Source organism: Phalacrocorax carbo, chromosome 3 (genome assembly GCF_963921805.1).
Source record: "Phalacrocorax carbo chromosome 3, bPhaCar2.1, whole genome shotgun sequence".
NCBI lineage: Eukaryota > Metazoa > Chordata > Aves > Suliformes > Phalacrocoracidae > Phalacrocorax > Phalacrocorax carbo.
This window is the reverse complement of record NC_087515.1, coordinates 13,657,653-13,671,236: the sequence shown is the minus strand read 5'-3', so window position 1 is coordinate 13,671,236 and position 13,584 is coordinate 13,657,653. Positions and strand designations below refer to the sequence as shown.

Genomic DNA, 13,584 nt, shown 5'->3' with positions numbered 1-13,584 from the left:
GTGCTGCCTTTCAGGGGAATTTCGAGCTGCAGGACTGAGAGCCTGCTGAAATTCGGCAGAGACAAATGCAAAATCATACATTGGAATGGAGTAACCTTGTGCATTTGTTTAGGCTGGGAGGCTGACAGGCTGGATAGCAGATTTGCAGGATACTGAGTTGAATCTGAATCTGTGATGGGCCTATGCAATGCTGAAGACTTTGTTTCTGGACTGCATTAAAGCATGACCAGTAGATTAAGGGATCAGATTTTCCTTTCAACCTGAGCTTGTGAAGATGTATCTGGAGCAGTGTCTAGTTTTCCTCACCTTTCCCCTCATTCTGAATAAAAGAGACGTCGACGAACTGAAGGAAGTCCAGTGGAGGTTCGCTAAGGTGCTTAGGGAGGTGAAGTATGTGACATGTGAGGAGAGGCTGAGAGCTGAACTTGTTTAGTCTGCAGAAGAGAGGGTTAATATGGGATAGAATAGCAATCCTCTTTCTTGAAGGGGACTTAAAGAGAGATCAATCCAGACTCTTCTGAAATGCATATGGTGGAAGGACAAGAGTCAACAGACACCAGTTGCAGCAACAGAAATTAAGATGGGATACAAAGAAAAAATTTGTCACCATGAGAGTGGTAAAGCAGAACAGGTGCCCAGGAATGTTGTGGCATCTCCATGCTTAGAGGTATTAAAAACTGGTCCAGCCCTGAGCAACCTGCTCTAGCTTTGAATTTGGCTCTGTTTTGAACAGGAGATCGGACTTGGATGACTTATGGAGGTCCCTGTCAACTTAAATTTCTCTGAGATTCTCTGATGAGTTGATATACCTAAATCCTTTCCTCTACTTGGCCTTTATGAGCTTTAGTAAAATAAATTCTTTCTTCTTTTATCCCTGCTTCTTCTGGCATGATATTTCAGCTTCCGATGTTTTACTTAGGTTTTTCATCAATATATTATGTTAGTTTATTTTTACTTTATGCAAGAATATCCTTGATAGGGTTAACATCAGTCTGAAGGCTACTTTCTGAGGTACTTTTAGTAACTTCCTCTTTTTAACAGTGTGTCTCCCTGCTCAATCATCTGTTTACCATTTCTTTAAAAATCTCGCATTGGATGTACTATTTCCATCTTTGCCAGGTAAATTAGTTTCCAAATGGCAACGTGGCAAATAGTTCATTGATACCTGATTATGTTAGGTATGCTGTTTTCTTTTACATGAAAGAAGTAAAATAAAACCCAAAGAATATTCTCTAACTAAGGAAAACTACTATGTTAGTCTGGCACAATATTCTGTTGAATAAAAACCCAACTGTTAGCTTTTGCCTGTTTTCCACATAAAAACAGAGAGAGGATTTTGCTGGAACTTGAGGAGCCACCACAGCTAAAAAGGCAAGCTTTGTTCCTTCATATGAATTAATGGAATTGTTTACTGTAGGCCCAGTAAGTTGCATTTTTCAAATCAGTGAATGTGATAACACTAGCAATCATTTACATTCATAGGAGCTCCATAGGAGTAGTTCAGGCCAGCTTTGACTTACTGAATCTCTGTTGCTGTTTAATGGGAGAAGGAACGACTGCAGCTGGCCAAGCTGCCATTCAAAAGAAAGACTTTTTGAACTGAATGTACTCAAATCATGAACTCAGACATAGAATCCTACAGTGCTTTTCTTTTCTTTTATTTCATAATCAGTTTAGGCTGAAATAAGATTTTGTCAGGGTGGAACATTTAATTAATACCCATTAAATGAAAAACATACTGTCATGCCTATTTATTTGGCAGTCATTCCTGTTAATTTTACAATCCATTTTAAAAGAAGCAAAAAAATTACTGCATTTTTATTTTGTGTAAGTATTATTACTTTTTTCCTAGCTCTAGAAGGATTTTTAATAAGTATTGTTGCAGGCATAATACTTCTAAAGTATTTTAAACGCCTTTAAGTCGTTCTAACTAAAACTTCTAGTTTTATATGAGCCATGTTTGTTGTATCTCACTGGTGAAGCAACTTTTTCTTGATATTTTTGTGTCTTTTCTAAAGAGTCTTTCTTGTAATCTTTGGCAGGGGATCTTTCTTAATTGTCTCCTCACACATTTCTTTCCTTCTTTTTTTTTTTTTTTTTCAGATGAAGATGATATTGAGGAGAAAGAAAATCCTCTTGCTTTAGGAGAGGGAGGTGAGAGTGGTGGTCTTGTGCCTGGAAAATCTCTAGTCTTTGCAGCCATGGAATTGCTCATGTTTATCCTAGTACGGCACATGCCCCATCTGAGTTCTAAAGTATCAGATTCTCCAAGTCACACTGCTGCCAAATCCCACCTCTCTGATGAAAGTGCTCGTCTGGTGGCTGCCACTGTTACTATACTGTCTGACCTGCCTTCTCTATGTTCTCCAGCAGGTAAGGTATTGTAACAAAATATGTATGAGTGGTTACTGTAGGGGAAGCATAGTTAGCATATGATGCTAAAAAAGCAAACTATAAATATATTTTTATGGGATACTTTAAGTGTCATCTGTTGAAAAGTATGTTTAGGTTCTAAAATAAATTAAGAATTCAGGCTTTTCCAGTGAGCAACATAAAGGAAATTATTTGAATTTGAATTTCCATGTGTCTGCAAGATTGGTGAGGACATGAGCTCTATATCACTATGATTTTACTGTTGTTTTTTTCCCTTCCTTTTTTCATGATTTTTAAACCTTTTGGCCAATTTTAATCATATTGTAAAAGAACATAGACATTTTGGAGATAATTAAAATCCTGGGAAGTTGGTGAAAAGAGAATCTTACTGAGGGAAAAACCAGCACAATTCAGCTGTGGTACACTTGTTTTGGAGCCGTTGGCTGTCAGTTATCCCAAATGTGACTGTAAACTAAATGGAGCTTTCTTCTGCCCAGGGAGACTGCCACAAAGGATTTGTGTAAACTAGGGTAATTGCACTGATTGGAGTTCATGGGTAAAGGACACAATTGCATGGGAAGCTGTGCTCATTGAGTTTTGCTTTTCATGGAACAAATTGCTTAAGGGTTGTCTCGTAGATCTCCAGGAATTTTCACACACTGACGTAGATAAGACATTTTAGAGGTTGGTCCCTTAATGAGATGCATGGTAAAGAACATACTTGGACAAAGTCATGCTTGGAACGTAACATGGGCTGTCTTCAAACAGACAATGTGTGTCTTACAGTTCTTTAAAAAAAACAGTAGATTTTGAGCTGATCTGGAGTCCTGCACTGTTTTTATTTGATTCTTGATTCTGTTTCCTTTCTCTCTGTCTTTTCTTTGGGGTGTTTGTTTTTTTTTTTTGGGGGGGGGGGGGGGCGGGGGGTGGGCGGATGTGTGTGGTGACAGGGAAAGAGAGGGTGGGCAAAAACAGTAACAGTACTACTTCTGTGTTGACTGCAGTAAAGGCTCCAGATGACTCCCAGCACCTGGCAAGTGACCAGTGAAAGTAGCTCAGAAACTATTGTTAGTCTACAGAGACTGCTAGAGTTGGGTTTTTTCTCATCCAGAAGATGTAGGGGAGGGGGTGATAGTACATGCACAAACATTTGTGTTAATTGAGCCTTTGGATGTAAGGGAAACTGTGAACAAAGAGAATTAATAATTTTCTGTGATTGGTGCATGTTTTATATTTCTTCATCTTTCTTAAAACATGAACATCTTGCAGTCTCCATTGGACAAGATCCTAGGCAATCTGATCTAGAGGAACTGCTGCTTTGAAAAAGGGGGTTGGACTAGATGACCACCAGCAGTCACTTCCAGTTGTAATTGGATTACTTTGTGTATTTATCCATACAGCATTCCCAGAAGCAGGAAAATGGCAGGTTTTGTGTTTCTACAGGTGTGGGAAAAAGAGGCATAGAAAAGATACGGAAAGAGACTTGGCTCTCTGAAGTGAGATGTAGATTAATATTACACACCTAAACCCAATAGGACCCTTCTTTGAGTCCTACAGAGGCATAAAGTCTTACATGTGTTATAGAAACTCCTAAAAAAGTTCCCATGTGTCTAAAGTCAAATTATGTGTTACTTAGCCAGTATTTCTTGAGTATGCCTAGCCTGCATCTGCAGGACTGGCCGCACACTGCTTCAGAAAAGCAATGCAGTAGGAGGAGGATCATTTTGTCTCCTTTGTAGAGTAGCCACATGGCTACAGCTTTTGCCAGGGATATAACACAGCCAGATAACTTCCTTACTTTGCTTCTGGGGCTTGTACCACACACCAGCTTCCTTGGAAAGTGCTATAACTTGGTTTGGATACCTGTTTCCAGACCTCTTCTTTTTTTTTATTTTATAGGACCATAGCGGTATGCAGATCCTGGTTTAAGATACTGAACAATCTGGATGTGCTCAATATGATACACACCATGTATCACATGACACATAGGGTAAAGCTTTAACAGCTGCATCGTCATTCCTGAATTGACAGCAACATTTTAAGCATTGGCTTGTATGACTTGTGTTATGATATGCTTCAGAAATACTGATGTATGAATTTGGTGACAAAATATTGAACGGTACATATCACTTGTTACCTGAATTGCAGTTTATCGTAGTGTCTCCTTTGTCTCTTAGCCATATATATCCATATTGGGAAAGCTAAGGAGGTTATCTATGACACTTGTTGGAATTAACTTCAGAAATTCTATTTTTTGGTTGTTTTTTTTTTTAGGATGTATGACGATCTTACCCACTATTCTGTTTTTGATTACAAGAGTATTGAAAGAAACAGCAGTAAAATCAGCAGATAATCAGGTCCCGCCTCCAGTTAGTGCAGCCCTTCAAGGGATAAAAACTATTGTTACTCTTCCAACAGTCAAGACTGATGAAACTCAGAAACAATGGACAGGTCTTATCCGCAGCACACTGGCATCTATCTTGGAATACTCTCAACCTGGTAAGTGGTTTCCCAGTGCAGGAGAGTTTAAGAGAATTGGGTTTTGCTGTAATGAAAAGGCAAATATTGCATCTGCTTATAATGTAATAGGCTTCATGTCTGAGGGTTGGGGATTAAAAGTGGTGAAGAATTGCCCGTAAAATTGAAACGGGAGAAAGATCTGAGTGCATACAGCATAACTAATTAGTTACTTAATAGGTTGTGTCGAACACAAGCACAGCATTAGCTTCAAGAAAACTCAGTTACATCTCAGGAGTTCCCACCCCAGATTTGCTGCTGTTGGTTTTTCTTTGACAATATTGATCATAACCTCCTGTTAGAAATTTTGCCTTTCACAACTCATCCTGCAACACCCCCCCCCACCCGGTCCTTTCCATAGGGTTTTGTTTTTTTTTTGTACTAATTCAGACTTTCCTGTTCCATTTTGAATCCTATTATGATGTGATTACTTCATGCGTTTGATTTTCCTCAGGCTGGCCTTACCAGTCTTCATAGTTTCAGCTAGTGACTTGTTTCTGGAACGTGCAAATCTACCTTCTGATATCGATCAGTCTTTCTGACATCTGCTGAATGTCTCACAAGTAAAATCTAAAGGAGTTCCAAGCTGAATTCACTGTACTTTCTGGACTGTGTCTCAGTTTCCGTGACTACTGGCAACTCTAGACACGTTGGCAAGGCCTGAGCAAACTCATTTCCACCGCTACTTTCCACTTTCCACACAATACCTGCTAGCTTAAAGGAAAGGAGATTGTAGTTGCCAAAACAGCGTTTGTAGAGGAACTGATCTCTTTACTGAAACTATTATTGTTCAGTATTGTACATGGACTTGACACCTTTAAATAAACCTAAACCATTAAAAAAAAAAACCCAAAAATGGCAATCAGTGTATCTTCTAAGTGTTTGCTAGCGTGAGTCATATAGTTGTAATGACAGTGAGTGTTAAAGTGAATGAGTGTGAAGATAGCAAGGTTCATACTGGAGTAGGATATTCACAATACTGTTACAAGTGTCAGTGGTGAGAAGAAAATCCTACCCCTCCCCAAAAAATCAGTGACCCACCAGCAGGATGTCTACTGTGTCTGTTTAGAGAACTGCAGACTACTTCTTCTGGTTCGCATTCATACTTTGCCTTGCCTTTTGAGAAGCAAAGGCGACATACAGTCTCAGCTGCGTAGTTAGCAAAAGAGGCACAAAGATTTGTCATTTGCATAATGGTGGTTCAGCCAGAAAACATCCCATTACATCCCCAAGGAGCCATTTATAGAGACTGAAGAGAGGCTTGAATGGAGCTACTCATGTGAGAGATAGGGAGTGAGTAGTAATTGCAAACAATCCTGAAAATGTTCCCCGTCCTCTGCAGGGGAAGGATCAGTAGATTTGTGTTAACCAAGTCAAACTTCTAATTTGATTTGTCACATCAGCTCTTGTCTTCCAGTCTTTTGTTACTGTAAAGATTTCCCAGTTCCTCTTTCCAGAAATGTTACTGGCTTTAGGCTTTTTTGCAGACTTCAGAAATCTTTCTTTGTTCTGTGCAAGAATGTATGTTTTTCTTTCCAGTCTTCTGTGGAGTGGGATGCATCACACACACAATTATCTAAGCAAGGTCTACTGCATAAGATTTCAAGTCTTATAATTCAATAAAGTAATAAAAAAAATTAAAAACAAAAAATTAAAAATTTGTCAGAGTCTATGATCATAAAGTGATTCTGTGAGAAGTAGATGCATATCTGTATGCAGTTGCAAATGAATTCAAGTACACTTATCTCCTTTCTGAGTTTGCGTTCACTGGCTTTTACTGAATAAATTCTAAACTCTTTTTGGAGTAAGCTAATAGCATATTTGTTCTTTGTTTTTCAGAAGCCTCTAAGCCTATTCTTGATGAAATAAGCATACTTACAGCTATTGCTCTCTTCCTTTGGTCAGCAAGCACTGAAATAATTGGAGTGCAGTCTTTACAAAATGGATGTATGAACAGATTTAAAAGCGCATTAAATTCATGTGATCCTTGGGTAAGATCATGTTATAGGAATGTTACTGATATATAGCTGAGAAAAAACTAGTTGTGATACATTTACCGTATTTTCCGAATGCTTTGTGCTGCCTTTACTTCAGAGACAGGTACAGCCTGTCATAAAACCTAGAATTTTCAACAGTGCGTTATAGAAACTCTTCAGTGAGCAAAACAACCCAAACTAAGAACTTCCAGATAATGTGTGTTCATGGCCTTGTGGCAGGTTCTTGACTTAAAGCTTTTTAAAAGGAAAAAAATCTTTGATATGTGAAATTTTAGCAGGTGAAAAGGTTGGTTACCAGAGAATGGTGACACTTCTACATTAATGCTGATCTTTTAGAATACAAAATAAACCACTTTTTCTGTAGAAAAAATTACAGCCCACATTTCTGATGAATTTTTATGTTTGTTTATGCAAAACCTGGGCTTATTTTACATGTTCATACAAAACAGTTTGAGTGCAAAAATGTAATTTTGTGGTCACCATCAGAACATCTACAGATTGTGAAATCACCTGTCTGCTGATTTCACTTCTGCCCTTTGGTTTTTATTTATGAATTATCTTCTAAATTATTTTCTTACTAAAGAGGGAAACTAAAAAGTTGTAGGCTGACTTTGTTCAAGCAGGCTAATGTGCTAAATAGTTATACTTAACTGTTCCAGCCACATACTCATCAGTTTAAGTGGTTATACAAATCCGTGGGTGGGAGCTGAAGAGAGAAATCTATAGTGTTTCCTCACACGAGTGCTGCAGAGATTCCTGAGAAAAATATGCAAAAAATGCTGATTTGTTAGGGTCACAGTGAGGCATTTAAAATCCTGTTAGGCTGATGATTCTTCTCTGCAGCAGGGCTGGTGTTTTCCAGCGTGGACATAAATTCAGTTGGTTCTGATGCCTGACTTTGGGTGGAAAGCCACTTAAAATTTCAGTGTGTGACTGGAAATGTCAGTTGTGTTAAGGAGAAACTTTTATATCGTACTCTCTCTCAGCTCTGTATAAACACACAATCAGTGAGAGAAGTACATCTTTGCCCACCACCCTGCTGGAAAGCTGTCAGTGAGCAAGAACTTAACACTATTCTTGTAATTCACAGAGAATGCTTTGACAGCAGCCAGATTGTGTCCACTCTCCTCGCTGATGTGCAGAACATATAGTCTGTAATACTTGTTGTGTGTTTGTTCTAGCTTTTTGAATATAAAACACTCACTGTCGGGGTCAGTAATCAGACACCTGTTTGTAATAAAAGGATTATACTGATTGTACTAAAAGCATTGAACTGATTATGGAAAAAATTCTTTTAAAGAAATTCTGCTGCCTCATAAGAGATACAGGAGTATCTGTGAAACTGCTACCACCTGCAAAAGTTTGAAAAGTTAGATATCATGCATAGTAATAACCAGAAAGCTGGTGAGCTCGATTTCATTTTGCCCCAACAAGGGAACTCAGTTGAGACACCCCCAGTGTCTCTCAGTGCTAATGGGTGAGTTTTACATGAGAGTATGCCTTACGTGTTTTGAAGAAGCCCTGATTTTTACCTCGTAGGAGATTTTGTAGACTTCTGTGAACACAGAACATTCAGAAGTTTTGTATTATATAGATGTAATAGAAGAAGCTTGGATGAAATTCTGCTCTCAGATGCAGCTGTAAAACTCTTACCTGAATTATGCATGCATGTAAGAAAAGAGACTCTTACTCCTTATGTTGAAGGCTAGTAATCTTAACAGCTAATAAGGAGTAAAGTGTAAAGAAAGTTGTCAGAAAGGGAATTATTTGAAGTGGTATGGAGAAATAGAGAAATAATTTGTTGAAACAGGTCAAAGATGATGCTGAGTAAGGCATTAGGAGAAGATGTTCTGTGGAGCTCTCTTAGGAAGCATACAAACAGTATTAGAAAATGGGTTACTACTTCAGGCCTTAAAAATGTAATTGTATAGAAAACTTGCAGCTGTATACTAGTGAATTAACAGTGACCTCAGCTGCATAACTTGGATTTTCTTACTATTAGTTTTTATTATCTATCATTTTTATTCAACATTTTTATATATACATCTGTGTTCCCAGTCATCCCCAGACCTCCTCACAGATCATTGTGTTCAGTAATACTTTCTCTAGAATGTTTCTGTTCAGCATGTGCTCAGTGATTTACCATGTTTGGACTCGAGTGCAGTTTGAAAGCATGTGCAGTGTTTTATCCTTGTATTTGTTGTGGGGCTTTCCCTTTTCAAAAGTTCTGTGTTACTTGTGTGGGATTTTGGAGAAAGATCTTTGTACACCCAAATAAAATACATTCATAAGTTCGTCTAAGCAAGATCATCAGTGAGTCACTTTACCAAACATTGACTTTAATAATCCCTGCTTTCCAGAGAAAAGAGGGAGGAGGGGGAAAAAGGAAGTTGAAGGAAGACAAGGAGAGGGTTCTGTGATCCAGCTCACTGTATGGCTACACGTATACTCCTATGCTACTACCAGCACAAGATGGAGAATGAGAAGGAAGGCTGGACAGGCCTGCCACTTTTGGCTACAGCCTTGACTCATGTTAGAGTAATAAGATCACTTTGATCTGAGGAATTCTTATGGGCTGTTTTACCCTTCTGAGACTGGAATAGCACTTCATGATTTTGCGGATACATCTACTAGTAGTGCTGGTAGCTCTGAGACGTAAAGATGTAGTTCTCTGTGGACCTGTGCAACCGACTTGTATGGCATGAAGGATTCCTTTATTTTCTCTGAGTTCATATTGTTACTGCTATTTAGTACCTGCATGTTCTTACTAACTGGCCTTCCTTTTCTTGAAAACTGGGCTAATGTCATTTTAGCAGATGGGCTGTGTTGCTGCTTTGCTCTTGTTCAGTATGTTTCCTTCCTCTATAATAATTTTTTTTTTTTTTGGTATCACATGTATCTCTCATACATAGGTAACAGAGTTTATTAGAATTCCCTGAGTTAACAAATAACTTTCAGGACAATGTATTTATCTTGATTTGACTAGGTTCAAGCCAAGTGTTACCAGCTTCTGCTTTCTGTGTTCCAACACACCAATCGTGCCCTGTCAACTCCATATATTCATTCATTGGCACCGATCATGGTTGAGAAGTTGAAAGCTGTGGAAAGGAGCCGCCCGAACAACAATCTGGAGCTGTTAGCAGTCCAGGAAGGAATTAAAGTCCTTGAAACGTTGGTTGCCCTTGGTGAGGAGCAGAATAGTAAGTATTTAGTTTTTCTAGAGAAATGTGTAATGCTAAAATAGAATGTTCAACATTAGAAATCATGCAGTTAGGAACTTGATGGCATAGTTACAAATTTTGTAATCCCAGTACTAGAACTTTTGTATACGTGGACTTGTATAGCACATACAGTATTGTATGCTGTAGTTTTTGCATTTCTGGTGATTTCAGGAAAAAAAATTCTAAACATGAACTGCAGGAGTGAGTGATATTTTCCTGTTTGGAAATGAGTAGTTCACACTGTTTAAATTTACTTTTTCCCACTGTTAACTTTAATTTATTTTAGCAGACTCATCACTTCTATCAGGTTGCTTCTACTAGCTCAAGAAAGTTTATCTAAAAAGCCCAAGAAAATGAATTGTACTGGTCAGAATATCTTGATTGTAGATGGAGCCTCCTGTTTGCTTCAGTAGATAGAACAGAGTATTTATAGTGTATCTTTAAGTTCAGTTATTCTCTAACTGAAACAATGCATTTTCTAAAGACTTACTCTACGGACGTTTGGCTTTAAATACTGTTAAAGGTCTTTGTAAACATAATACTGTTGTTTTTGTGGGGTGTGTTGGCATTTCTCTTCATTGATGATCAAACACTAAATGTATGTTCTCTTGAGCCCCATTCTGCTTCTGGCACAGCTGTTTGAAACATGTGCAAAATGAAAGAGCAGCTAAAGCAAATGATGAAACAAAACATCTGATTTTTGCTAATGCTGGCTGGAGACAATCACCCTATGAATATGAATTTAGTCAAAACCTTTAGAGGAAAATCACTAATAATCTGATAATCTACAAAATTTTAGATAAATAAGTTACCATTAATGTTTAAGCTCTTTGAGCTTAAAATTCACAATTAACATGTTACACATTTCAAAGGTATACTTGTATCCTTGCTAGATACAAAAATTAGCCTTATTGCTTAAGTTCATTTGTTTTTTTGTTCTAAAGGAAAACCCTTTTGATACCTGTGCCATTCTGGGCTGTGGCCTTATTAGGTCGTGCTAGGCCAAGTATAGCTGAAGTGCTGGCTTTTGGATTGGATTCTTCCAGAATGGAGTAATATGGCAGATAACTGCCCCTGACTTTTTTGTGAATGCTTGCATAATAGCAGTCCTGTTATGCTCACTGGGGAGGCTGATACTCCGATTCGATTGAATGATGTTTGTCTGCCTAAAAAGTATTTTGAAATCCTTTACTATGGTAGGCGCTCTACATCTTATGATCTCTTATCAGTCATCTGCAAACAGATAGTTCAAAGGCATCTCTTAAGAAAGCATCAGGAACAAAGTAACTGTGATGAACAATAATAGAAGTCTGAAACACAATCCTGGTAAGAAAGATTGGAGTGACCAAAGGACAGGAAACCATCTACGTTTCAGTTGTTCTTTTATTTAATCATTCTTTAATTACAGAGCTTTAATTGTCAATTCTGAAAACAAAATTACCCTTATCAGTCTAGTAACTCGTAAAATTAATTTTCTTTTGTTTTCTTCTCTGATATGGTTACTACATTATTTTTTTTCTTTCACTTTTAGGAGTCCAGTTGCTTGCCCTTCTCGTTCCCACTCTGATCTCCTATTTACTGAATGAAAATGCCTTTGCTTCTGCACCTACAGCATCTAAGGATCTTCACGAATTTGCACTTCAGAATCTAATGCACATTGGTCCACTTTACCCACATGCTTTCAAGACAGTAATGGGAGCTGCTCCTGAGTTAAAAACACGTCTAGAAACTGCGGTCCGAGCAAGTCAGGCCAGCAAAGCAAAAGCAGCTGCTAGGCAACCACCACCCACAGTACATTCCACCCCAACAATTAAACTGAAAACTAGCTTTTTTTGAATTACTTTTATTATTTTTGGACCATTAAGTAGTCAGAAGCATTACATTATCCCCGATGTGTTACTGCATATATGTCTGTAATTTTGTGTAATTTGTATGTGAAAGGCTGTCTAATAGAGCTTTGTGTAATTACTTGAAATCCATGCATTACAAGGGATGTGGTGTTACTTGAAGTATTTGTATAGATTTTTAGGAAATTGAATGTGATCATATTTATGAATTGATGTTATAAATTATCCACCAGAAAAACCTATTCTCTATCTGACTAAACAGTTTTATTTATTTTTAAAAGCCACCCCAAACCTTTGAGTGGTCTTTGAAATCTGGCGATTGTTATCATACCATTGTGCCAACGCGCTAACATGGTGGGGATGGAGGGAAGAGGGGAAGCTGTTACAAAATACTTACCGTGTACCCTGGGGAATTTCAAGTGTAGAAGTATGCACTTTTTCCTTTTAAAAACAAAGTAGAGAAGGGGATTGTCAGACCTTGTACATCGTTTCAGCTTGCATGAAAAAAACCTATAGAATTGAAAATTTTCAGCCTTTCAGGTAAACGATCAAGCATGCCGTTTTAATGAGTTGTCCTTATTCATGTGGTGTGTATTTCTTTCAGATCCGTTTCCATGCTTGAAAATAAAGGATGCAAATCTAATCCCCATCTCTTCTAAGATAAATTTTAAAGAATGTATTGAAAAATGAATTTATAAAGAGAACTGCCGGCTATCAGCATTTTTGTAGGTGTAGATTTTGGCCCTCGCAAGGTGCTGTGTGTTAGCAGTCTTCCTATACTGCCAGAAACTGGTTGAATATGATGATTCAGTGCTCTGCTCTTTGTCCAGACTCCTAGGTGTTTAACCTTCCTGCAAGATTTTAGTCTCAGTAGATATATGTTATCTGCAGTCCTTGATAAAGTTTGCAGAACCAATTTACTTGTGCGCTTTGTACATGTACACAGAACACAAGTGAGAGCCAGGCTCCTCCAATTTTTCCTTTCCCTGCCAGGCTTTTCTTTTGAAAAGCACATGGCTCCCCTCACATCTGAGCGAGTCTGATGTGCACATTTTGGAGCTTAGAGCTCCGGTGCTGTGCTAACCTTACAGCACAGAGCCAGTGCCTCCCAATGCGTGCTGCCAGACCTCACCCTTCCTATTGGCAGAAGTGCAGAACCGTGTATTTTCTTGTATACACAAGACTGACTGACTTGAATTTTTTGACACTGCTGTTGAATCTATGGGGTTCTATAGGGCTCTTCATATCTATCCATTTGGCTTTATAGAGCAAAGCTACATAACTAGAAGCTTCCACTGGGCCTGCTGAATTTCATCTCTGATGTTTTTCTGGATACTCTGTAATCCATATTTCAGAAGCTTCTACTTCAATCCAAAGATAACAAAGGGATAGTAAATAGAATTTAATATGATTAATAGTTGGTTGAAATATTTGTTGATCATTATTTTTGCATAGTCACTTGCCTAGTCTCTCTCTTCCTGGAAGACCTTACACAACCCTTGGAGTGTAACTATGCAAAATGGAGGACAAGACAGAGCTCTTTTGCTCTGTTCTATTTGGTGTGTGCAGAATATTTAATATAAAATCAGAAAAGCTTTTATTTCATAGTGAATATTTTAGTACTAAAGG

General features: G+C 38.1%; 1 protein-coding gene across 3 annotated transcripts in view; it reads left to right on the top strand.

The window, feature by feature from the left end:
* The window catches only part of HEATR5B (HEAT repeat containing 5B), a 56,728-nt gene extending 44,130 nt beyond the window's left edge, over positions 1-12,598 (top strand). For all 3 annotated transcript variants that reach the window (XM_064445873.1, XM_064445872.1, XM_064445871.1), the window contains exons 32-36: positions 2,104-2,373; positions 4,648-4,872; positions 6,730-6,881; positions 9,874-10,087; positions 11,640-12,598. In XM_064445873.1, the coding sequence (XP_064301943.1) occupies positions 2,104-2,373; positions 4,648-4,872; positions 6,730-6,881; positions 9,874-10,087; positions 11,640-11,944 (1,166 nt within the window). In that variant the 3' untranslated portion in view covers positions 11,945-12,598. The remainder of the gene's footprint in view (positions 1-2,103; positions 2,374-4,647; positions 4,873-6,729; positions 6,882-9,873; positions 10,088-11,639) is intronic.
* The last annotated feature ends 986 nt before the right edge of the window (positions 12,599-13,584 follow it).